Here is a 26,542-nt window from a genome sequence, read left to right as displayed (position 1 = left end):
TTGTCAGGGCAATCAGGACAGCAGCTTAGGCCAGCAGAAGGGATGTCCAGCAGTGGATCTTTTTGGCTGGTCAAGGCCGAAGGGAGGATGTAAGGCATGCTCAGCAAAACTCCCTGCTCAGGCCGGGGAGATTCAGGTGGAGAAAAGAGTCCCCGGCCTCTCCGCTAGCCCCCCACGATCTTCCCAAAACGAGCTTTTCAGTTCTCCAGAACTCCTCAGGCCAGAGGCTAAGCAAAGCATACAAGTGTGGGGGGGTGGGGGTGGGGGGGTTTGCTGGGCATGTTGTACGAGCCCCAACATCTACTGAGCTTAGAGCAGGTAACATAACAGGCACAAGTTATGCAGACTTAATTTTATTAGACTCTCAAAGATGCTTGATTTCAAAATTTATTTTAACGTTTGTACATTTCTATGCTGTTCTTCCTCCAAGGATCCCAGAAGGACGTACATGGTGATGCTTATCCTCACATCAACCCTGTGAGGTAGGTTAGGCTGAGAGAGAAGTGACTGCCCCAGAATCGCCCAGTGAGTGTCATGGCTGAAAGGGGTTTGAACCCAGTACACCTCTGTGCCCCTGCTTTGGTTCCCGGAACATCTGGGTGGATGGAGATGGTGAATGAGATAGTCGGCTCCAGCAAGGTATGGTATCGAATTGGTTGCCGGCGGGTTAACTTAATTGTATTCGTCCGCCGTCCCTACAGAAAGAGCGGCCTCCAAGTTAGGGATAATGTAGCATTCCAGGCAGGGAGCCAAGTAATGGCTCGCTAGAATAGAAACAGCAGCCTACTGAAGCAACGAGTATGTGGCTGCTGGTACTCAAGGTCGTCGTCGTCGTCTGAAACGGGCACAAGAAAAAGGCATGATGGTTCATTGAAATGAGCCATTCATTTGGGGGGCCTGTGCTGATTTCCCCCTTTTTGTCAAAACACTAGGGGGCGCAATACCTCAGAGGTAGGGGTTTTGTGCGGCAAAACTTTCGACCCAGGATGTTTGCGCAGCAGCAGGCCGTGAGAAGAGGGGCTGCGACGGGCACCGAGCTGATGGTGGGTTTCTGTGCTCTGCCCACATGATCATTCAGGAGAGGGTTTGTATATATTTGACGGGATCCGGCTTTTCTGTGGTCGAGAATCATCCAGGCGAGATGGTCTTTAAAAAACACCAAAAGCTAGCAGACGTAAAAAGCTGCCGAAAAGCCCTGCGCCAAAGGGCCAGTTCTTGGACGATCTAGCAGTATGTAGCCTGCTAGCTTAAATGCTTTCCTGCAAGCCAGTTTTGCCCCCCGCTAGCCTCTGATCGCTGCACCCCCGCGTGCTCTTCGAGATTCGAGAAGTGTACGTGAAGTGAACGTCCGCCCGCCTTTCTCGAGTCGGCCCGCCCTGCTGGGCTTGGTCTGGCGCGCTCTGGTTGGTTTGCCGCGTCTGGGCGCGCCGGTTGGAATTGGAAAAAGGTGTCGGGAAGCGGCTCCGAGTCCGAAGTAAGTTTCCGCTGCCTCTCTTTCGGCCAGGCTCTCTTGTTGCTTTGGAGCAGGATTTGTAGGCGGCGAGGTGCCTGGATTGTGGGTGCGCAATAACACAAGAGGAGTGGGGGCTTGTCAGCCCCACCAGTTGCGAGAGAGTAGTTATAATAACATGAGATTTAGTTCCCAGCGTAGGAGGTGGGAGTGATTTCTTCTGTGGGTCGACCAACAATGGCTTTGGAGCGGGAGGGGCTCTCAAGTTATCTGGGGTTCTCAACCTTGGGGTCCCCAGAGGTTGTTGGACTACAACTCCCATTTTCCACAGTCGCTGTAGCTGGCGATGATGGGAGTTGCAGTCCAACAACCTCTGGGGACCCCAAGGTTGAGAACCCCTGGATTAGATCTATCTGTTTCTGTGCTTTGGGTCCGTTTTCAGTTCCAATATTTTTCCGCCTCAGTTCGCTTTTTGGAACCCATTTTAGGGTTCACTACAAATGAGACAAGAATTAGCTGTTGCTTTGCATGTTGCAAACCCTTAGACAGGCAAGTATTTGGTTCTCATTATTTTAATTGATGTATCCGAGGCATTTTTATCTCCTCCTTCTATTTCACATGTTTTCAGGGCGGTTTACCAAACAACACAGGAAATGTTACAAGTTAAACATACCAATTACCCTATAGAATTAAAATGGTAAATAGCATAAAATGGAAGATATGAATGTAATGATATGCATTCAGCACACATTCCTCTGTACTGATTGTTACTAATGGTTGTGTCTAATGAGTTTCCTTTGAAGATGTTTTGATTGTATTGTTTATAAATGCCTTATGCTCATTATGTAACTGTTTATATGGCATACAATAACAAGAAACGAATTAAGAACATAAGAACAGCCCTGCTGGATCAGGCCCAAGTTCCATCCAGTATCCTGTTTCACACAGTGGCCCACCAGATGCCTCTGAGAAGCCCACAACAAGCAAGAGGTGAGGGCATGCCCTCTCTCCTGCTGTTGCTCCCCTGCAACTGGTATTTAGAGGCATCTTGCCTCTGAGGCTGGAAGTGGCCCATAGCCACCAAACTAGTAGCCTTTGATAAAGGTAAGGTAAAGTGTGCTGTCAAGTTAGTGTCGACTCCTGGTGACCACAGAGCCCTGTGGTTGTCTTTGGTGGTAGCATACAGGAGGGGTTTACCATTGCCTCCTCCCACGCAGTAGAGATGATGTCTTTCAGCATCTTCCTATATTGTTGCTGCCCAATATAGGTGTTTCCCATAGTCTGGGAAAACTTGCCAGCGGGGATTCAAACCAGCAACCTCTGGCTTGCTAATCAAGTCATTTCCTTGCTGCGCCATTAGGTGGCTCAGCCATTGTTAGATGTTGTCTATAATAACAGAAGAATAAATTACTGTTTTAAATTAACAGTTAAAAAAATAACAGCCAGCCAAAGTAAATGCAAATGTATTGGGTGATGTGCAGACTAATGCTGTGTATGTGCTATAGGAGAGGACCACTCTTGCCAGTCTCCCCTCCCTTCTGCAACCCCCAGTGCCTTCTGAAAAATACGTCTTTGAGGATGGATGATCTGCAGGCACATACTTGCTTTTTGGCATTTTAAAATTTTATTGGCTTTTACAATAGCTTTACAATCCAACTACATTCATTTATTTGATTAAGTAAATATTGACTTTCCGCTTACCTGTCTGTGCGGTTCACGTTAACTATACATATAAACCATCTATTATATTAATTCTCCTGGGTGTGCCTTGGAATGTGCTGATTGGCTGGGCCGTGGAGGCACCTGATTGGTTGAGGTGCACCCAGGAGAATTGGTCTGCTGGTGACCACGGAGGTAAGGCGGCCCGGCCGCGGTGGTTGCGGCAGGCCCGGCCACAGAGGCGAGGCGGCGGCGGGCCCGGCTGCAACGGCGGCACCTCGGCCGTCACGGTGGCACTCATATCTGGCAGCCTGGGCCCAACCGGAGACTGGGGCAGGTGGTGGGTGAGAGGTAGCCGGCCCCAAAGAGCGCATAGATGCTCTGTGTGGGGGTCAGCTAGTTGCTATAATAATTCAAAACATATATACTCTCCATTATTACTCGATTTTACCCAACCCAACCTGCTGCTGTTACTATATTTCAAACCCTGCTGAAAGGTCCATATTAGGAAAATAGTTCTTTATGTAAAGTAAAGATGGTTCCCAATCTTCTTTGAAATATTCCAAATTTTCATCCCTTATAAGTGCTTGTAAGTTTTTCCATCTCAGCATATCCCAAGATTTTTATCAACCAGTCCTCTTTTGAGGGCATTTTATTGTCTTTCCATTTCTGTGCATATACTATTCTAGCCACCGTGGTTGCAAAGCAGGGACATAGTTTCAGGAGGCACAGTGGGCTACACAGGGAAGGAGTCATTGACCAAAATTGTCTCTCTCCTGTAGCTCATGCAGGTCCTGTTTGTCAGCTGCTGACTTTGAAAGGCATTGACAAATAAAGCCTTTTCACCTGGCTCCTAAAACGCGTGAGAGAAGGTGCCAGGCAACAGTTCTAGTCGCTGGAGCTGGGAGCACCCCAGTTGAAAAAGCTCTCTCAGCCCTTGCCTGACCTCCACAGGTGTGGGGCACCTGGAGAAGGGCAGATTTCAAGAAATGGGCTGGCTCATTGGGGAGCATATTATGAGATATTATGGCATGATAATCCGTGTTAAAATTACAGTGGGGCAGAGGGAGTCTCTTGACCCCTTGGATATTTTTCCTAAAAACACAGGCCAATAGCCAGACTAAACAACACCTCAGTAAAGTAAAGTGTGCCTTGAGTCGGTGTTGACCCCCGGCGACCACAGAGCCCTGTGGTTTTCTTTGTTAGAATACAGGAGGGGTTTACCATTGCCATCTCCCGTGCAGTATGAGATGATGCCTTTCAGCATCTTGCTATATTGCTGCTTCCTGATATAAGAGTTTCCCATAGTCTGGGAAACATCCCAGGGGGGATTCGAACTGGCAACTTCTGGCTTGCTGGTCAAGTCATTTCCCTGCTGTGCCAGTCCCGTTGAAATTAATGGGGCTAGTTAGTTATGACTAACTTCAATAGGACTACTCGGGAGTAATTGAAGCTGCAGTTTGGATGTATATTATGCATGTACACATTTAGTCTAGTTGTTGGCCGCTACCTCCAAGAAGAGGGCATATTTTTTGCTAAGATCTCATTGAGTGGCCGGTCATACTCTTTTATCTTATCATAGGAAGCTGCCTACCTAGCTCAGTACTGACTTCACAGATTGGCAGCGGCTTCTCTAAGGTTGCAGGCAGGAGTCTCTCTCAGCCCTATCTTGGAGATGCCAGGGAGGGAACTTGGAACCTTCTGCTCTTCCCAGAGCGGCTCCATCCCCTAAGGGGAATATTTTACAGTGCTCACACATCAAGTCTCCCTTTCATATGCAACCAGGGCAGACCCTGCTTAGCTAAGGGGACAAGTCATGCTTGCTACCACAAGACCAGCTCTCCTCTCCTACCCTTCAAGATTGTGAGGATAAAATGACATGGACCATGTGTGCTGCCCTGAGTCCTTTGGAAGAGGGGTGAGACAGAAATTTAATATGTTAATAGATGATGATGATGTGTGTATAACCATCCATGTCTCCCACTCCTCCAGCAAGCCTATTTATTTTTCTTTTTTCTTTTTTGCAGTTTCTTGCACTGTTGAGCATTCTAAATACAATTATTATTTATTTGTTATTTATATTCTGTCATCTTTGTACATGGTGTGTTATTTATCGAGATCCATTAAAAAGACTCCTTCAGCTGTGATTCTCTTCTCCGTAGGTTCTGAACTTTTTACATGTTGCAATGGAGTTGGAGACCTGCATGATCCTTCATGAGGATAATTCTGTAGAAGTGTACTATGTGGATGGATCCAGACTGCTGCTTGCCCCTTGCGGGTCTGAGTTCTTGTACGAGCAGGCAGCTCCTATTTCTGCCCACCCATTGCAACCGCCAGAGAGGGTTCGCCAGAGGACAGAGTTTGCTATTAGCATCTACCGGGTACATGAGAAAATGCATTTTTCTAAGCAGAGTCTCGGGAGCTGAATGGGGGAATTGGGGGATAATGAGGTGGTGTTATAGGAAGTTTTCATCAGCGTTGAAACAAATGCCAGAGAGAGAGAAGGCTTGCCATATCTGTGAGCAGCAGGGTGAAGGGGGAGATAATCCCACCTCCACAGCATCACCCATCCCCGCGCCCCATCGCTCATGCGTCTGACAGGGCTTGTCTGAAGAGGAAAATTCTCCATGATGATGAGCAAACCTGGGATTGCGAGGTTGGATTGCAAGACTTTGTGCAATGAGCAAAGTTTTGCTAGTTCAAGGCTATCATGTAGCTGTGCTAAATCATGGGGTTTTTCAGAACTGTGCTGTTGCACAAAAGTTCCCTGCAAAACACAGGCATGTGACAAGTTAAACACCTTGTCATGCAAGCACAGACACATTTGCACTAGTGCAGCCCTCGTCTGGAACACAAGCTCCAGGCTTAGCATCAGGGGAGACCTTTCATGCAGCGAGGTGAGATTGTTGACCTCGGGGGATAGGCAGCAAAATATAGACACGACAAATATTTATCTACTGCTTTTTGACAAATGTTCCCGAAGCAGTTTACATAGATATAAATAAATAAAATGGCTCCCTGTCCCCAAAGGGCTCACAGACTAAAAAAGAAACATATGATAGACACCAGCAACAGCCAGTGAAGGGATGCTGTGCTGGGGACGGATAAGGCTAGTTGCTCTCCCCCTGCTAACTAAAGAGAATCGCTACTTTTAAAAGGTGCCTCTGCTTGGTTAGCAGGGGAACTAACATCTGAACTAGCTCACTCTATCCCAAGTTTCCAGATGTCCCCCGCTACCACCACTGGGACTGATCTGGCACTTCTCCTCACATACCTTGCAAAGCTTGCAAGAAGCACAAGGAGAGAAGAGGCGGCTGTGGGCAACCTTTCCTCTCCCTGCCCACGCCACTTGCAAAGGTTAGTGTTAAAGGGCTGGTCCCCACCAGGGGCATGGGACAAGGCAGCATTTAGTGCCTTGCCTCAGGCACTGCAATACCTTCGACTCAGTGTTCCCTCTAACAGGGATTCCCATATGCTGTTGACTACAACTCCCAGAATCCCCAAGCAAAAGCCATTGAAGCTGGGGATTCTGGTAGGCTTGTGCTCGAAACGTTTTGTAGGCCATTATGAAGGCCTCCGAAATGTTTCGGCTCCAGGGGCCGTTTCGGCACCGGCGGGGGTAGTCCCTTAAGGTTGGGGAAGGGTGCACTCACCCCTCCCACTGCATTTCCCCCGCCGGCGTTCTGTTATTTCTAAGCCCCTCGGGGCGGCAGTGTTCCTCCCTGCTGCCCTGTTGTCATCATCGGCCAGAAGTAGCTAGCGCGCGTGCATGGTGGACGGTTGCGCGTGCGCATGCAACGGGCGCACACGTGCTTGCTACTTCTGGCCACTTCTGGCTGATGACGACAACGGGGCAGCAGGGAGGAACACTGCCGCCCCGAGGGGCTTAGAAATAACAGAGCACCAGCGGGGGAAATGTGGCGGGAGGGGTGAGTGCACCCTCCCCCGCCCTTAAAGGACTACCCCCGCCGGTGCCGAAGCAACTTCATGCACATCCCTAGATTCTGGGAGTTGTAGTCAACATCTGGGAATCCCTGTTAGAGGGAACACTGCTTGGATTCCCCCTGCTTCGCACAACTAGCTAACTAGTCGAGTCCAGGCTCAACTACTACAATGCGCTCTATGTGGGGCTGCCTTTGTACGTAGTTTGGGAACTTCAGTTAGTCCAAAATGCGGCAGCCAGATTGGTCTTTGGGGTAACCCGGAGAGACCATATTATGCCTGTCTTAAAACAGCTGCACTGGCTGCTGATATGTTTCCGGGCGAAATACAAAGTGCTGGTTATTACCTTTAAAGCTCTGAACGACTGGGGTTCAGGTTACCTTAGAGAGTGCCTTCTTTGGTATGATCTCCATCGCTCATTGAGGTCATCTGGAGAGGTCCGTCTCCAGTTACCACCGGTATGTCTGGTGGCGACTCGAAACTGGGCCTTTTCTGTAGCTGCTCCTGGTCTATGGAATGTACTCCCGGCAGACATCCGCAGTTTAGGCTCGCTGTCGGCCTTTAAGAGAGCCCTAAAAACCTATTTGTTTGGCCTGGCCTTCCAAGGCTTGTAAAGTGTTGTTTTTTTAAAAAGTATTTTAATTGGTTTGAAATGGTTTTAATCATTTTTGAATTGTTTTTAGCATTGTGTTTGAATTGTGGGTTTTATGTCTTTTTAAAAAGTTGTTGTACACCGCCCAGAGCCTCTGGATGGGGCAGTTTATAAATGGAATGAATGAATGAATAAATAAATAAATAAATAAAACGACAGCCTTGCACAAGCACAGCATTATTCACCCAATGGGTAACTTCAAGTACTGAACAAATGGCCAGGTATGGCAATCCTGAAGACTCCAACAGAACAGGGCAGTTTATATTTGAAAAGTCTGTACAGACATTAGTGGTGGCTTTATACCATGGAGACGAAGCATCTAACCCAGTTCTGTCTACTCCATAAGTTCTCAAATGATGTGTTGGGGTACCTTGAGATTCCTTGGAAACTCCTCGGAAGTTCCTCAATAAGAAAACCAGTCAAGATGGAAAAGCTGCCCGGAACAACAGCCCCACCGCCCGCCACCATTGGCCATTTTCTTTTGCTGTGCAGAGTTTCAGGAGAATGTTGGGTATTTCCCAGAATGCACCCTTGCATTTTTGTGAGGCAGCAATGAGGCCCAATGCAACTGTTAAAGTAATGCAACTAGCAGAGGCATAACTAGGGAAAACGGCACCCGGGGCAAGCACTGAAATGGCGCCCCCCTGCGCCCCCCCCAACATACTACATTATACTTAGGTTTTTCCTCACAAGCGCCCGCCGCCATGCCAGGCCACTGACTGGCCGCCAGGCGCCAGCAAAGCAATGGGGGGGGGCCGGGCAGCGCGGAAGGGACCGCTCGTGGGGGAGGGGGCGCTGACGTGCTCCCTTGACTGCTGCAGCGCTGCTGCACTGAGCAGGAAACATTTGTATTAACAAAAAAAATTTTTTTTTAAATTGTCATGGCGGCGCCCCCCACGTGACCAGAAAAGATGGCGCCCGGGGCATGTGCCCCCCCTGCCCCCCCTATAGTTACGCCTCTGGCAACTAGTCATAGATTCTTAACTGCTGTTCTGTTAAGGAAAACGGGGAAATTCACAGAATGCCTTTGCTTCTTTACAAATTCAGTAATATGTTTTTGTTTTGTTTTCTCCACCTCCTCAGGAACAGCTTCTGCGGGCGGTAGATTTCCGGAACCAATATGCGAATCGCCCTTATTTACCTTCAGGTATCATGCCTCCTAACAGGAAAAATGTAAGTTTTAAATTTTAGTTGGTTGATTAAACTGATCCCCACCCTCTCACACACTGGTTTTATCAAAGATAACTATGCAATATGATTTGTACTAATTAATAGATTGAAGCTGCAATTTGGATGTTTATTATGCATGTACACATAGACACAGTCAGACTCTGTGCACACTGATGGATACGAAAATAATTAGCGTAATTCAACCCATCAAAAGTAGTCTAGTCCTGATTCAGGACACATACACTCTAAACTCAGGATATTAAACCTGCCTCATTACAATCAGCATTTGAGCGCAAAGCAAATGCAGTTAGGACAGGATGCTGTGGGGATTTCAAACCAGTCACAGTTTCGCAGAAGCAGGAATTCCCAGTGGCAGCCAGGAAGGCATCTATGCTTCCCAAACGTAAGGTGTTTTTATTAGTGTTTATTAGATCAGGGTTTCTTAACCCTTTTGTACTCATGGACCTTTTTTATTTAATACTAGGTGATCTAGCATCTGCGCCCTTATTCCCCCCATCCCCACTGCTTTTCTGTTTGCCGCCCCCCCCCCAAGGCATTCTTCCCAGCTGTCCCATTTCTTCTGCCCACAACCGCAGCCTCTGTGTCTGCCCACCTGTTGGGCTCACCTGCCATTTGCGGCTGCTTTGGCCGCCTGCTGTTCATGGCCGCCTGTCTGCTGGGCTCGGTTGCGGCCACTGTAGCCACTCCTGCTGGCCGCCCGCCAGTCACGGCCACCTGCCTACCGGGCCCACCTGCCATTCGCAGCCTCCCGACAGCTGTCTTCTCCCTGCTCCCTGGCAGCCGGCCATTCACTGGGCCACCGCTTCTCCCCACCACCACCCCCGGCTTCGGCCGCTCACCATTGCTGCTCCAGACACGGCGGGGGCTTGCTGTTTGCAGCTACCCCTCTGCTGGGCCCTGTTGCAGCCACTACGGCCGCCCGCTGGGCCCACCAATCGCAGCCGCTACGGCTGGCTGGTCACAGCCGCCCACTTGCCGGGCCCACCTGCCATTCACAGCCGCCCGTCAGCTGTCTTGTCCCCACCCCCTGCGGCAGGCCATTCGCCGGGCCGCCACTTCTCCCCGCCTCCCTGCGGGCCCCTGTCACTAACTGGGATTTATCGGGTTATTGGGATTATCGACGGGTGTGCCAAAGAGAATTAAATATATAGATACCACTCATACCAAAATAAGCACTCAGAATAGTTATTTTCAGAAACTTTATTCTGGCTTATCAGGAAGCAGATTAAACTCAATGTAGTGCAGGTTTCCCATGGATTGCATAACCTACTCCATGGACCTCCAGTAGGTCCACAGACCCCAAGCTAAGAATCCCTGACTTAAATTGGCAAAAGTCCTAGCATATAATGGCAACACTGTGTCTAGAATCAATTTGCTGTATTTCCACTGCTTCTTTTATAGGTTCTTTTTACAGATATCTGTGAAGCCCAGTGGCCTGGCCCCGAAACTGCTAGCGAGGTAATAAATATGCATAATGGTAATGTGAAAATCACTTCTTTAGATGGTCATGCTTGCCTCTGCCTGCCAGAGCTCCAGCAAGAATTTACGGTGGAGTTTTTATGCAAAGTTAGCCAGAAGTTATCTGCACCATTGTCTCTTTTGGAGAACCACTACAGTGAATCGACACAGGATAGGTGTGGAAGATCCAGCCAAGATTCTACCTTAAAGCCATCATCTGAGCATCTGAAAATTAAAAAGAACAGCAGTCTTTGTGGGAATGCAGACTCTTGTACGCATGTGAGCAAATCTGGAAGCAGTTCAAGTCAAACACAAAAAGAAAACGAGATCCCTTGGTCTTTCCAGAGCTGTTCATCTGAATATTCTAGAGTGACACAGCATATATCTGTATCCTCCTGCCCAGAACAGTGGAAGTACCCTTTGTCATTGGCATTTACATTTTATCGATCCCATATTGGGCATGTGGCCGAATCTGATGAAGGAAACAAAGGCAGTGGAAATGCAGGAGTCGGTGATGTTTTCAACGAACCTGAAAAATCTAGGACAGTCACTTGCTTGCCTTTGGCTTTGCCGCTCAGCTGTCATGCTTCATACCTACACAGGTATTGTTAATGAGACTGGAGTGCTGGCTAAACACTCAAATCAGGATTTTGGGCTAATGTGGGTGTAGTAACCAGCCTCCCCACCCCCACTAGAGTTAACAGGATGTGAACCCCTGTGTTTGACTGACAGGCTGGCGATCCCAGGTCTTGACCAATAAATCCACCAGGTGGATGGGACATGAGGAGAGCTGCTGAGGGAATGCTGGGAAGGAAAAAGAGGAAGTGGGAGAGTGCAGGGCAGCATGGAGTGAATGCTGCAGGGCACTCTCTCAGGGTGAGAGATTTGCAGGAGACTTGATCTTGCCAGGAATTTTGGTGAGTTTTCAAGGGAAATGAAGCCAGGGCTTTATGGCTTCAGGACTCTAGCATAGGGGAAAGTTTGTTTAGTCAGACTTTTCATTAGGAATTTATTTTGCTTTCTGTGTGTGCTTTTCATAGTCCTAAATATCTGTTCTTTGTAACCGAGTAACTAAGTTCCAATATGCACCACCCAAGAAAGATCTGGGTGCTTTGAAACATTCTTGTAACCGACCTAAGCATTTTTAAGTGCATCTAAAAAGCTAAAGCCTCAGACGGACCAGTCTATAGCAACTGAATAAACTGGTTTTTTGTTCTTTTCATTTTACAAGCCTCTCAGAGTTGGATATTAACTCAGAAGTGCGGGGGCGGGGCAGCCCACTAGGGCACAGCGTCTCTGAGAGTTCAGCTCAGCTACTTTGTTTTCTCACGTGTAAGCATGCATGTGGAAGGTTTTTATATTTGCCCAATAGCAAGATAAAGAGAGAAGTCTAGGTTGTAGCACTCCAGCCCAGGCTGTCCAGTCTCTGATAAAAGAGTGTCTGGTGGCAGCATTTTACTCTACCTAAGGTCTAAAATAAAAAGTTTTAAAAGGGAATCTCACTCAAGCAGCTCAGCAGGGATGACTCAGCACTTTCCCCCTCACATGAGCTGGCTCTAAGGCTTAATTCCTTACAGTGTGGAATCAGCGTGACTGTATGGAACAGTTCATTACAGAATAAATGTGTGCAAAGTTTTGGTCTGGAAAGTGAGGAGAAGACACAAATATGATTCTGATTTATTTAGGGATAATTGGGGTACAGGAAAATAAAAAGATTAATTAGGTAAGGAGAGGAGGCAATAAAATCTTAACTAATAGTTTTAACTAGAGTCTCACGTGGAGGTGTTTTAGCTTAAGGTCTAAATTGTCAATTAAATCAGTTTAAGGCTTTTGCTTAAGAAAGGACCAAGATGTAGGCTTTAAGAGGAGAGAGAAGGGAGCAAGGAGGCTTAACAGGATAGGAAGTTAGTATTACCAGTCCCAATCCGTTGATGTGTTGGGTATACTTGCAGGTTGGGGTAGGCAGGTAGATTTCCTTGCAGAGCAAAGGCAGCAGAAAAGTGGGAAGAAGAGGGGGTGAGGAGCAAAGGGCTACAACTCAGACCCTTGAGAATCATTTGGACAAAGATCCATGTGGAGTCTGATCCCAGATCTGATCCAAAGTCTGGTCCTTAGGCCATGTGTCTGGGCCAGGGGTATTTGTACTCGGGAACATATCCTGAGGCAATGCATAAGTCAAGCGCCCTGACTGCAGGGGCTGAAACTCGAGTGTAACAAAGAAGTGCATGTTTTCATGAACCAATTAAGTCAGCGTGCTCTTTAAGAAACAGAAGCTGGAATGACTGGTGGAGAGATGTGTATAGGGGACTGTATGGGTGAACTCAAAAGCTTTAACAGAGTCCGGGGCATCTAAGAAAGAGGGAGGTGCTTCCTTTTCTGTTAAGGATCCTCCCTTTGGGTCCTTGCCAGCTCATTAATATGGCGATAGGAGGCTAGGAGTGTGCCAGGCTTATCGGAGTAGCTGTGAAAGCGATTAGCAAAGCTAATCACATTGTGAAGTGAGTGATCTTGCTTGTGAAGGTCTTTTTGACTTGAGTTTGTTTGCTAGCTTCCTCCCTTTTTTGCAAGAAAGACCATGGGAGTCTCCCTGCGGTGGTTTGTCATCCTGACCTTAGCCATGTTTGCTTGTGCCAAGCAACCAAACTTTATATTTGACCACTATAGGCATATGCAGAGTTCATGATCCCATGACCTCAAGGGTCCAAGATGGAGGTTACAAGCCTGCAATTCCAAATCACATAGAGGGGTGCTTTCTGCAGCCCCAAGACAAGCTGTTTCTGTAACAGTGTGCATGTATGTATTGACTAAAATATACTCTGCCTTTCAGTCTTAAAAAAGAACACACACCCCTACCTGCAAGCAGCTAACAGTCTATTTAAAAGTTCAGACTTAATTCAGACAAATCAGAATTGTTTATGGTCAGTAGAACAGCTGATCTGAGTTTGGGTGGACAGTCTGAATTGCAGGAAGCTTTAGTGGGGAAAAAATATTTTATAGAGTCAGAAAGCTTACTGGTTTCTACGCAAATAGATACCTTGATCTTCTGTCAGTCCCTAAGCTTCTGGCCATTGTCTTAGGTTGTATTCCTTTATACCTTTACCTGAGAGTAAATCCCACTGAACATGGTGGAACTTCCTTCTGAAAAAATCAGTATAGGATTGGGCTGTGCATAGCCTTAAAAGCAATATTTGAAGCACGTTTCCTGGATTCTTCTTTGGTCTTAGTTTAGCAGTGAGGATTCCAGTCAATATTCTGTTCTTTTCTCCACAGGTGGACCTTTTGTGATCTCGTCCAACCAAGAAAAGAGGATATTGGCTGCTATTCACACTCTCAACCAATCAAAGTTGTTTGGAGCAAGGGTGTAATATACAGGTTAAAAGAAATAGAGTCTCTTTTTTTAAAAAAGGTGTAAGCATTTGTATGTGTTTACAAAAGGGGTTTTTAAAGGCTAGCGTTTAAATTAGTTTCCTTATTTAACTTTAGATAAGCCTTACAGTTAATTGAGCAGCATATAAATATTCATCGTGGTAGTAATTAGTTACAGCTAAGCTAAATATGGTGGTGGCAGACTTATGTGTTTGAACATGGATTTCTTCATCAGGCAGAAAGTGAGGATGCTGATTTAGATTGCCAAAGGGATACAGTGAGAGAAGCTGGGAGAGGATCCAGTTTATCTCCCTACAAAGTTGCCCCAGACACTTTTCTCCCAGCTGGGTTCATTTCCAGTATAAAAGTAAAGCTAGAGAAAAATGGAGTCTGAATGACACACTGTTGTGGGGTCAGCCTTGGGAGGAAGAGGATTCAGTGCCTAATCCTTTTGATGTTTACGTTGGATTTCCACCCTCACTTTCTATGTGACTGGGTTCGATCTGGATTTATATACACATGCTGCTATCATGTCTAGTCTGGCTTTTAGGAAAATGGGAAGCTGTCTTATGGGGAGTCAGATCATTGGTCAATCTAGCTCAGCATTGTCTATACCAGGGCTGCTCAACTTCAGCCCTTCTACAGATGTTGGCCTACAACTCCCATAATCCTTGGCTATTGGCCACTGTCACTGGGGATTATGGGAATTGTAGTCCAAAAACAGCTGGAGGGCCTAAGTTGAGCAGGCCTGGTCTATACAGTACTGACTGGCAGCAGCAATCCAAGATTCCAGGCAGGAGTTTCTCCCAGTCCTACCTGGAGATGTCAAGGGACTGAACCTTGAACTTCTGCATGCAAAGATACTCTACCACTGAGCTACAGCCCCATCCCCATATCAATTTCTTGTATCCATTGCTTAAAAGGTAAAGTGTGCCATCGAGTCGGTGTTAACCCCCGGCGACCACAGAGCCCTGTGGTTGTCTTTAGTAGAATACAGGAAGGGTTTACCATTGCCATCTCCCATGCAGTATGAGATGATGCCTTTCAGCATCTTCTTATATTGTATTGCTTTATCACCTTTAAAACTCTGATGTTCAAAAAGGACATGTTTGGTACTTGGCTGTTTTTGCAATCCACTCTTCAGATGTGAGGATGGTGCATTTATAAGGCTATTTTACCATGTGAAAGTTCAAGGTGAACAGTACCTTGTGATCTCATTCCCACTTCTAAGGGAGGTAAGATTGACTCTCCCATGATTTCTTTAAAAAGGAAAATGCAGCTCTGGGCAGAGAGCACAACTGGATCTTTGTGAGATTCAGTATTTGCATTATTTCTGCATACATAAGCTTGGGGTCATAGGCATTGTTCCCTCTCACAGGGATTCCCAGATGTTGTTGACTACATCTCCCATAGTCCCCAAGCAAAAGCCATTGCTGCTCGGAATTCTGGGAGTTGTAGTCAGCAACATCTAGGAATCCCTGTGAGAGGGAAAACTGACCATGGGTTTGCTGAGGTCATATGTTGTTTTGCTCTGAGATCTCTGTGAGATGCCAGGGCTGAACTTGAAAATACTGCAAGCAAACCAAATAGGCCCTATCACTGAGCTATACAAATTCAGCTGCATTAGGAGATAATAATAACTTCTAGGTAAACATTTTGTAGCCAAATAAATGAGCAAAACAACTGAAAACACGATCATGCCATTATACCTATATTAACAAATCATGTTGGGAGGTGGGGGGAAAGCAGATAGAAAACTAACAGATTTGAAGACAACCAGTTTAATTTTTACTAACTGTTAGAAGAATAATGATTATACTTTAGTGACACTTATGTACGCATTTGGTTTGTTTATGATTCAGTCTCTTGTGCTTATCAGTATCAATATATATTTTAAATATTCTAAAGCACAATGAAATTTCAAACGGTGGCCATGATGTAGGACAATTACATCTACTTAAATCCTGTTGACCTCAGTAGAACCTGAGCATTAACACTGGCTGCAGTTATGCATTCAACTGTATTTATTAGACTTCAGTTCATACCAGCATATTATCTGTAATTCCAAAAAATCTCATTCAAGTTAGTGAAACACTTAATAGGACAAATGATCATTGCTTTCCCTTAGGTTCCTTACTGGATCTAGAAGCATAGAAATTTACCCTGGAGATGGATCAGTCTTTAGATCAGAAGGATTGTTTTTGGGAAAATATTTTACTCGTTATTCTATTCAGGAAGGAACAAAACAGGTAAACATGTCACAAGTTGATCTTTTTAAACCTTGTTTTATTTGATTCAACTAGGCCTAGAGAGGATGACCATCTTACCTACAACCTTTGTTCCTGAAACCCATGTTTTTCAAAGATGCACATGAACTTGATTTTTCAGGATGTGTTTTTAGGACCTATCTAAACTTGCTCTCAATTTTCAAACATAAGAATTAGAGAAGAGGTTAATCATATATCTGAGTTGGAGTAATAATAGATCAAATAAGCAGCAGCAAACAAATTTGTACCTGACAACAAGTTTCCTATTAAGAGAGGACATGAATACTGATGTGTTTTCTCCAAGTTATGGTTTTGTATAATCATGATACATTTTAGGATAAAAAAAGAAGAAATCCTGATTTAGGTTGCCTTTCACTTCCTCACTGATTCTTTTCGTACTTTATGGTTTGTAAGTACAATGCTTCTTGAAACTCTTTTAATGAAGTCTCCTGTATAATCAGTGCTATGCTGATGACAAGCTTTGTCAATGCTATAATGCCTATATATGCTGTACTAGAAGCAACACAAGTAAACTAGTAGAAGAGGCCCTTCATTGACTGGGCAATGTAATTTTGCGTAGATTACATTAATATATATATTTTTGTTAATGGGCTTGCAAAAGGGAAGTAAAAGAACAGTTTGACATTTGGAAGATTTCAACTTCAAATGTTATTTATTTAATTGAATAATGACCATATATGGTGAATTTGAGAAATATCTTCCTCTTCTCTTGGGCATGGTGCTGTTTTTAAATTACTGATCTGATTGTTGCATGTCAAAAATCTGTTGAGAACAATAACAGTTTTTATATTCAGAATTTCTTCATTTAAAAATACAAAAATGTGATTTAAACCATCCAGCGGGCATATTCTGGTGTAAAAAATAAATAGGGCATTCCACTAATTTCAGTGGCAGTATTGTGTATGCAAAATTTGGTATTTGCAAATTTACCTCTGGTAACTAGGCAAAGAGGCTCATTTTTAATGTGGTGATTCTTTATTCAGCAGGGGGAGAGTAACTGGCCCTATCCACCCCCAGCACACATCCCTCCAGTGACGGTTGCTGGTGTCTGTCTTCTGTTTCTTTTTGTCCCCTCCAGGAACAGGGATCCATCTTATTTATTTATTATTTCTCTATGTAAACTGCTTTGGAAACTTCTGTTGAAAAATGGTATATAAATATTTGTTGTTGTATCCATAGGTCATCAGGAAGTATGACTTTATTTCCGATAAATACGTTCTTCAAAATATATAATAGACAATAATTTTTCTGGGAGCTTTTTCTCTTGAGTACTTAACTTTAATTATTGTTATTAGAATATGACAATAATTAAGCACGAATCCACAACATAGTGTAATTTCTGGATTGGACCTTGTACACAGTACAGTTTCCTGATGTAGGTTACAGCTAATCCAAATACTGGGGTGTGGTGGGTCATCTACCAGAGGCGATCTGACAATATTGGAGACATAAGGCACAATAGCTAAATAGTCTACTAGTCTGGGACATTGAGCATCTCTGTAAAAACCCTTTTCTTTCTTTGTATCTTCTAGAGAGAAGAAACTATGTACTCTGTAAGCAGTTTGCCACCTGATACGCCTGGAAGTCTCTATTCTGTATCAGCAACTATTACACAAGCTATGAGGTGAAGTATTTTTGACTCTATATTTTTATTAGCTGTTCTATCCCTTTTGGCGGGGAAAGCATTTACTACATGTGTGCTCGCCACTTCTTTTGTATGTGTGTAACCAAATAATACGGGGATTATAGGGATAACTTTTCCCACCCTGAAACAAAAAAAAAAAAACCTGTAACAAGGAATAAACCTGTCTCTAACATCCCGTGAAATGTCTCTAACCTTTCCTGACTTAACCCTGAGCTCCAAAGATCACCAAAATAGGTAGGTCTCCAGTTTGGAGTTCAACTCATCTGCAGTGGGTGGGGGTTCTTGTGTAGAAGCACAGGAGGGTGTCTTCCTCCTGAAGTTGAACAAATCTTCCTCTTATGTGGGGTGGCTTCACATAATTGGTGGAAAGTAAGTTTCTTGGAATCGCCTGTTGCTGGCAAGTGCACACTCCCGGCACAGGCAGCAACTTCTTCCACTCATTCCAGCAACGTGCAAACACACCAATGTCATGTCCAGTTCTAAAGTAGCACATCCCTCTGTCATCTGTGGCCCAACTTCAAATGTAGTTTACAGATGTTGGGTGAAGCCACCCATGTTCTAGGGTTCAGTTTAGGCCTTCTTTAAGCAAATGCTTTATGTAAAGTCATACTATTTGCTTTTAATGTTAAATAGCAACTGGATGGCCCTCCATTGGAGCCCTCACAGAGGGACTTTAACCTTACCTCTTGCTGTGATCTCATTCCAAATTTTCCTTCCCCACCACAGCTACTCTTTGCCAAGGGGGAAAAGCACCCATTGGTCCCAGTTGAACGATTCCCCCAACCCTTGGCAAATAAGCCTGAAGGGACCCTGATCTGGAGTGGGACTGTGGTAGGAGACAGGGCAGCACTCCATTCCCCTACCACTGTCCCGATCCACAAGGGCTGATCCTGCTGCTGTTGAGCATTAAAAATAAAGTGTACCGTTGCAAAGGCTGTGCTTAAAGAAGCCTCTAGTTTGACCCCAAAACTAAACCTATCAGGGATGTAAGGCCGAAATATGGCTCCAGTTTTTATTTAGAGAATAAATGCAACTCAGCTATTGGACGTTTGGGGAACACGGCCATATTGGTAGGGTAATCAGACACTTATGGATTGGCATCGGAGTGGAGATACTTTAAGGTGGCAGTGCTAACTGTGATTGAAGTCTGTAAGTAATTATGAAGTACTGGATTCTTTTTCCTCTCCTTTTCCTGCCTAGAATTCTCCAACACAGTCTTGAGACCATGCTTTCATTCACCCATCATGGCAGCGACTGCTGCTGGAACTTGGTATGTACGTGTGAGTTGCTCGTGAAATTGTTGACTTCTTTGTAAAGCATCATGCAGAGTGTTCTTACTTGTGGGAACCTCCTTATTTTTCACACTAGAACAGGTTTGGACAAACCTGGCCCTCTGGCTGTTGTTGAACTACAACCCCATCAGCCTCCATAACTTTGTGGCTGGATAAGGTGGGAGTTGTAATTCAACAACAGCTGGAGGGCCAAACTTGCCCACCCCTGTGCTAGGGATGTGCATGGAACCAGTTTGGGGGCCTTTTATGGGCCTCCAAACCAGTTCGAACAACCGGCGGTTCCGGTGGTTCGAAGGCGGGTGGGGGGTGTCTTTAAGGGTGGGGAAGGGTGCACTTACTTCTCCCTCCATTTCCCCCCCGCCGGTACCCAGTTTAAAAAACAACAACATCAGGGTGACAGCATACCTCCCTGCTGCCCTGTTGCCCCCTTGACTGGAAGTACCCAACACGTCTGCATGCGTTGGGCGTGTTGTTGGGTACTTCCAGTCAAGGGGGAAACAGGGCAGCAGGAAGGTACACTGCCGTCCTGACAGACTCAAAAAAACTGAGTGCCAGCGGGGTAAAAGTGGAGGGAAGGGTAAGTGCACACGCACCCCGCCTTTGAACATCTCCCACCCAGTTCCGTGCACATCCCTACCCTGCTCTAGAAGAAGCCAGGCATGTTAATTTATTTAGATTTGTATCCTGACCAAGTCTGAAGGTTCAAAGCAGGTAATGACGTTAAGGCTGTAGCTAGCATGCCGCACCAGCTCTCCTTTGAATCCATTTGTAAGGCCAGAGAAACATGCTCCCCGATCTGGTGGCTTCCTGGATACGTCGTCATAGCAGTATGTATACACAGGCTTTGAAAGTGTGCAACTTTGCCATTCATTTCAATGGGAGAGACAGCTACCTGGACATTCCTCTTCATCAAGCATTTGTGGAGCTCTGGATCCACGATGTGTAGATTAAGGGAGACGTTGATAGCTGTGCTAGTCTCATCCTCTGACAACTGCTCACCTGGGGTGAAGAAACTCAACCCTCCAGCTACTGAACTACAATTCCCATTCCCAGCCACAATTTATTGTGGCTGGGGATTATGGGGTTTGTTGTTCAACAACAGATGGAAGGCTAAGTCTGCCCACTCCTGTGCTAAACCCTACTAACTAGATAACTGCTGCTAGCTAGGCAAGGAGGAACCTTAAAAGTGGTATCTTCCTTTATATTTAGCAGGGGGAGAACAGCTGCTATGCCTAGCATAGTGTTTCTTTCAGTGACATTTGCTGGTGTTTTCTTGTGTTACTACTTGGATTGTGAGCCCTTTGTGGACAAGGGACTATTTTATGGTTGTCATGTTGAGATTCTGTAACAGCAGTTAAATTATGATTGATTATCCCATTTATATCACATTTCTGTGATATAACACTAGAGAGAGAGGTTGTTAACATATGGCTGTAAGGTGAGCACTAAAAACATAGGCTTGAAACTAAAGAAGGCCATGCATATTGTAAGAGGGAACAATGGCCTTAACTGGGTTTATTGAATTTTATTGTTTTATCTTGTTAATAAACTGGGTTTATTGAATTTTATTGTTTTATCTTGTTAAATGCCCTGGGATCTTAGAATGAAGGGTGATATATAAAGAAAATTAATCAGAGTTTTCTTTGTTACTGTTCTTGAAAGCATTTCCTGCTGCTGAAGAAGCTGGCCACTTTGAACTGAACAATAACTTATCTCTTCAGCAGTGTCTGCACATGATGTCCTTTCCTGCATGCATATGTCCCTTTTGGATTACCAAGAAGCTCCAGAAATGAACTTTTTATAAAAAAAACCAATGTGAGGGTCTTAGGACTTGGCACAAGCAGTTACTATTTGTCTTTAGGAGCTGTCTTCTGTAACTTGCAGCACTGTTAAGGAAGACTTGCACAATTGCCAGGAAAACCGGTTCTTGGGGAGTGAGCTTCATCATGTGTCTGCACCCACCAAAGTCCATTTCCTGAGCCTCAGGCCCATAGCCAGCTGATGGCATGGTGTGTACCTGCCACACTAAAAAATTCTCTTTCCTCCCTAGTGTCACTGACTGACTGTTTTCACTGAACATTTTATAACCTGCCTCCCCTGACTTCTGCAATCCCCGCCACAAACAAATGAATGGATGAATGGATGAATGAATAAATTTGTGGCTGGTTACAGGCCTGTTGAGCCTTCTGCTTGACATTTGCCTGAAATTTTCTACCCATTTGTAATCTACATTTGAAGTTGAGCAGAGGCTTGGGAGCCAGACTTTGGTGGCTTCAGAAAACATGCCTGCCAGGAGCACACATACTCCAGGAACTGGAGGTTTCCAGACTTCTTGGCAATCATGTGAAGCCACCCTTAGAATCCTGAGTTTTCCAAAATTCCTGGTGTTGAACAGGGCCAGGTGAAGCCTGGTGAAAAAGGAAGTTGCTTTAAGAGCTGAAATTGCTCTTATTATTAGTTCTAAAATGCATGGCTAAACTGAACTTGACTTTTTCTTGTGTGTTTTGCTTTGTAACAGTCCCCTAAGACAGGTGGAGGAGAAATGCTACCAGTCCTTGTAGCTGAAAAGGTTATTCCTAATGTAGGGAGACTCCTTGCTTATTCAGATAATAAAGTACACGCTGCTTTTTATGATGGAATGATCCTGAACATGTTATGGGATTTCAGTTCTCTTTCTGGAATCTCACAGGTGAGTTTTTAGGGAGCGGAGTCTTATTATGGGCAGTTCCTTCCAGTGTCTCAATTCTGTATGTGCGGAATGTATGATAAAAGTGTATATTGCATATTGACCATTGCCTGCTTTGCCTTTTTAGCTTCACTATGTGGGCATGCTCTCGCAACATCCTTCAAAATTAAAGGGGGAATCGATTATTGCCCATTTAAAAAATGGGTGCATGAATTCCATGGGAGCTTTCCTCATGGGGCAATAAGGTGTGGGCTGGATCTGGCTCTTGGAGGGAAGCCTTTCCCCCATTCTGTGGTCTTGATCTGGATCTCTCTCTCCTCCCAGGTCTGCTTTTCACTGAGTAAAAAACAAGTTCATCAGTCCTAATAGCAAGCTTAATGTAATATGTAGATTGATTAATGTAACATGAGTATTTGGCTGAACCGCTGTTTACTCTGGAGGAGTGAAGGCAGTGTTATAAAAGGAGACTATATTTCATGTTTGGGTTTTTTTCCTGCAGAGTGCCTTGTGGGATAGGGTATAAGGGGGCAGGGTTACATTAGATATTGTAGAAGAACTTCTGAGGACTACTGGATTGTGTGGGAATATATAATTCCTGGTGGGGATGGGGCTGTAGATCAGAGGAAGAGCATCAAGGTCCCGGGTTCATTCCCTGGCATCTCCAGGTAGGGTTGGGAAAGACTCCTGCCTGAAACCTTGGAGAGCCACTGCCAGTCAGTTTAGACAGTACTGAGATAGATGGATCAATAGTCATACTCAGTTTAAGGTGGCTTCCTGTGTTGGGTGTGTGTGTGTGTGTGTGTGTGTGTGTGTGTGTGTGTGTGTGCGCGCACGCGTGCGTTCCTGGTGGTGTGATTATCCAACAGATGACAACCACATAGCCTACTTAGGCTCTTTTAGGCCTTTAAAAATGCAGCAGAAAGAGGGGAGAAGGGCTTCCTTCCTGGGCTTGCACCTGGAGCCTTTGGAGTCGGGCGGTATGTAAATTTTAAAAATATATAAATAAATATATAAAAAATAATAGCTAGAAAAAAGATTATCCAGAGCAGCACTGACCTGCGTGGAGTACTTAAGTACTGAGGAGTACTTAAACACAGGAGTGTGCACCAATCCAAGAGGAGGGACTAGAAAATCAAACCCTTGCTAAAACAAGTAAGGATGGACAACTAGAAGTTCACTAAATAAAATACAGTGCTTTTTCTTGGTTTTCTTCTTCTTCTAAGAGACCTCAAGATGGTAACATAGGATGGTGTAAGCTTATTGCTCCTGAAGGAACACAGCATCTTCTCCAGATAGATCATCCTGGGCTTTATGAAAGGTATTTCTAGATCTTCAGAGTGACTTAATGTGTGCCATTGAGGGAATGTTGAAATCTGTGTAAACTAAATACAGGGAAATTCTTTTTCTAAATCCTTCTCTGGTATTATAGAGTTGAATCCAAAGGGGCCAGTCTCAGCCGACAATCCTTCAGCGAGAGTCCTCATTTGAGAGCAGGATTGCACAACTTCAGCTGTTGTTGGACTACAGTTCCCATCATCCCTGACTATTGGCTACTGTGACTGGGGATGATGGGAGTTGGTCCAACAACTGCTGGAGGGCCAAAGCTGTGCAGCTCTAAAGTAGAGCCTGAAATCCTGATAGTGCCTCAGATCCTCTTAGTCCAGACTTGCAAAGCACATTGGTCCCCACTAGTTCCTGCCAGGCCACATGACTGATAGGAACCACACAGACTCTTCAGCCTGCACAGTAGACTCCTGGGCCGCCACCATCACTTGTCAGAGTATCCTGAGGAAAATGGTGCTTGGCTTGGCTTACTTCAAGTTGCATGTTTCCCTGACCAACCAAGTATAGAGGGAGCTGTTTTCTGGAAGGACCCCACAAGAATGGAATGTGCCCCCTACCAGATCCTCTCACGGAGAGATGGGTCTGCCTTCCTGCCAGAGATGAGCTGCCATGGGCAGCAGAGCTTGATAGGTTGTGACACCTACTTTATGGAATGCCTTCCCTTAGGAGACCCACCTGGCACCCATGTCTGGATGTTTTTAGATGCCAAGTGGAAACTTGGCTCTTTAGAGTGTCCTATTTCACATGGTGGGTGTCTTTCCCCCCTTGTTGTTGCTATATGAGGGTTTTCTCTTTTCCTCCTTTTGGTTTATGGTTTCAATTATTGTTTTACATTGCTATCAGTTTTATTTTGTTGTTTGCATTTTATTTGTAAGCCACTCAGGTTTCTTTGAAGAAGATTTGGGATGTCAAGTTCTTAACAAACTGACAAAATAAACTTAGTGGATGCTACTCACTCATGGCAGTTCTAACAAAAGCTCTTCTTCGCTATTTGCAGATACATTGAAACTGTAGTTGAATGGTGCAGAAGCTTGAACAGGGGCAGGGAGAGATGTACAGATATACCACAATCTATTCCTGAAGGAAACTGGTATTCATCTTAAATATCTTTCTTGATTATATAACATACAATGACTCCTTTGAAGTCTGCAGAGGCATTTTGGAGGAGCCAAACCTTCAATTAGATTCATAATCTCAAAGGTCCTTGGTAGTACATTTGTTTTAAAGCCACAGCATATTCTGGCAAACAGATGCAATGTACATTTTTCTGATATTTCTGTCTACAATAGTGTAGGAATCAGAAGCAAAGTAATAGAATTTTAAACATGCTAACATTGGACTTAAGAGTTTTCCCAATATGTTTACATTGCAGAGATAGGTGTGTGTTGTATGAGAGTGGCACTTCAGGACATTCGAACAGTGCAATTCTAAGCATGTTTGTTCAGAAATAAGTCCCACTGATGCAATAACGATACAATTGAGAGTAAGTTATCTTGAACTCAGTGGGATTTACTTCAGAGTGGACAGGAGCAGGCTACACGACCCTTAAAGTAGATAGGGCTGAAGGCTACATGTCATAATGTCAAATTGAAAACCATTTTCCTTCCTTTTTCTGAAGTTGTGTTTGTCCTGTTGATTCTAAAAATCCAGAGACTGTGAGAGTTATGATGACAAAAAATAAGTATTGTGCAGTTTGCAGAATGTCTTTCTGACACATTGCTGCTGCTGTTGAAAAAAAAAAAAAAGCATTATTACTGAAGCTAGGAATATTTTGTATTGCACTCTTTAGTGCCTAAAACACAAAAATAGGATGTGAAGTGTGAATTTAAACCCCTTTCCCCCCTCTCAAATACACTTTAGAATTGTGATAACTGGAATGAAGTGTTTGAAAAACATGTACTTCATTTTTACTTTTTATTTCCACAGGTCAGTTGCTGATGAACTTGAAAAAATAAAACGATTCAACTGTATCCTTTTTTCACCCCCAACATGTTTTGAATCCATAAAACATTTCTTAAAATGATTAGTTGAACCCTTCCTTAAGGCACAGGAAGCCAATCAGTAATATGCCTTTTAAATATTTTGGTTCAGCTTGTCATTCAAAATAGCAATAAGGTATTTGTGAAGAACGTTAAAATGTTAGAGCCACTCTGCGTGCCCTCTTTTTATGCCCTATTAAGACTTTTTTCTTCCTGACTTTGCAATATTTGCACAAGTAGTGATCTTGAAATAGGCTGTCTTTAAATCTTAATATTGTACACTTCTTTAAATCTTTGAGGTATTCGTATTGGATTCTGTGATTCCAAATAGCTCTACAAATTTCTCTGGTTGCTAGTGCAAAAACTTTTTTTCCCTTAACAATGCAACTACAGTTTTAGTGGAGAACAGCAATATTCCACGTATGGTTTCTCCTGTGAAGACAAATCCATCCTCCAACATAGATAATGAAAGGAGTCTAGAAGAAATATTTTTAGCTGGAGATATTAGTAAAAAGAACATAGCTGAGACTTTGGAAAAAACATCTAAAATTATCAATGATATTGATTCAATTTTAGCTCTCTCTGCAAACTGAAACAGTCTGAAAATTTTCAAATGTTGCCCCTCAGTAACAGAATTCTTTGGTTTGTTTTTGGAGGAGGAGATCCAAGTCAAAGAGGTAGCTGTCTGTTCTGAGTCACTGACTCTAAGTTATAGATAATCAAAGGAATAATTATAACAAGCCATAGTTTATATAAAGGATAGAAGATGAAATTGTTTCTATTCTTATGTTAAGAGTCACTAAATGTCTCTGTATAGAATTTAGGGCTGCAACATGCATGAAAAGATTATTTCACTCATCTTGAATTTTAGGGCTATTTGATAACATGGTTTTCTGATTTTAGTGGAGAAGAAAAGAGATCCATAAAACTGTTCTAGAACAGAAAATGTTAAGTCGTCAAAGTCTGAATCAGCCATGTGCAGAAAATTTTTAATTCTAGAAATTTGGAGGCCTACTGCAAAATCAGGCTTGGGGGCTCCCATGTACAGTCAGTCCTTGATCGTCAGAAGTCTGTGGTATGTAAAAGAAAATGACATGCTCCTGCAGAAATAGACTTCAACACCAACAATTAGTCACATCTTCAGGTACCATGCCTGACAAAAATTTGAATTCTTCTGCCAGTTCTGTGGCATCCACATCAGAGAAGGGGTTGCATTTGTGTTTGTAAGTACACATGCAAGCTTTTTGCAGCCATTCAGTTTCTGCTTGCCTAATGTTTTACAATATATTCTTTCACATTCCTGATGTCACTGAAATAATTAGAACATTCATACAATTGTTTGGATCTTTCATGCAGTGAAACTAGGGCTGCATCCACAATTTTCTTGAAAAAAATTGATCCTGAAATGTTCCCCTGAGATAAGTGTGGGTTCATCCTTGCACTCATAAGAAAACTAGCTGCTGCCAGCTTTGTTCACCAAAATTCACTTCACTGCCCAAATTGGTTATTAATTTATCTGCTTTCACAAAGCCATCAACTTGATATATTTTTATGATAGCTGCTGCAATTTTTATAAGCACTACCATCACA

The 26,542-nt window shown here is 44.2% G+C and overlaps 1 protein-coding gene across 5 annotated transcripts; it reads left to right on the top strand.

Moving 5' to 3' along the window:
• Nucleotides 1–527: 527 nt before the first annotated feature.
• Nucleotides 528–26,542, top strand: C2H5orf34 (chromosome 2 C5orf34 homolog). 5 transcript variants are annotated; one of them, XM_053295835.1, is made up of 13 exons: nt 529–639; nt 5,272–5,490; nt 8,787–8,876; nt 10,296–10,954; nt 13,623–13,724; nt 15,847–15,967; nt 17,539–17,630; nt 18,852–18,921; nt 21,462–21,632; nt 22,853–22,947; nt 23,971–24,063; nt 24,900–24,940; nt 25,346–26,540. In XM_053295835.1, exons 1-13 carry the CDS (start codon nt 535–537, stop codon nt 25,543–25,545), a joined length of 2,058 nt encoding a protein of 685 aa, XP_053151810.1. In that variant the 5' UTR covers nt 529–534; the 3' UTR covers nt 25,546–26,540. The 5 variants fall into 5 exon arrangements, with proteins under 5 accessions (XP_053151812.1, XP_053151810.1, XP_053151811.1 ...); XM_053295836.1 differs by lacking the exon at nt 529–639 and adding an exon at nt 981–1,043; XM_053295838.1 differs by lacking the exon at nt 529–639 and adding an exon at nt 1,050–1,474 and having other exon boundaries at nt 25,346–26,538.

Source organism: Hemicordylus capensis, chromosome 2 (genome assembly GCF_027244095.1).
Source record: "Hemicordylus capensis ecotype Gifberg chromosome 2, rHemCap1.1.pri, whole genome shotgun sequence".
Lineage (NCBI taxonomy): Eukaryota > Metazoa > Chordata > Lepidosauria > Squamata > Cordylidae > Hemicordylus > Hemicordylus capensis.
Note: the sequence above shows the minus strand (reverse complement) of the source record. Positions and strands in the feature narration are given on the sequence as shown.

Bases quoted from the DNA above. Each gene is read 5' to 3' on its own strand.
- C2H5orf34 (XM_053295835.1), top strand. From the start codon at position 535: ATGGCTGAAAGGGGTTTGAACCCAGTACACCTCTGTGCCCCTGCTTTG. The intron at 640-5,271 runs GTATGGTATCGA...TCTTCTCCGTAG, and splicing joins AGATAGTCGGCTCCAGCAAG to GTTCTGAACTTTTTACATGT. The intron at 10,955-13,622 runs GTATTGTTAATG...TTTTCTCCACAG, and splicing joins CATGCTTCATACCTACACAG to GTGGACCTTTTGTGATCTCG.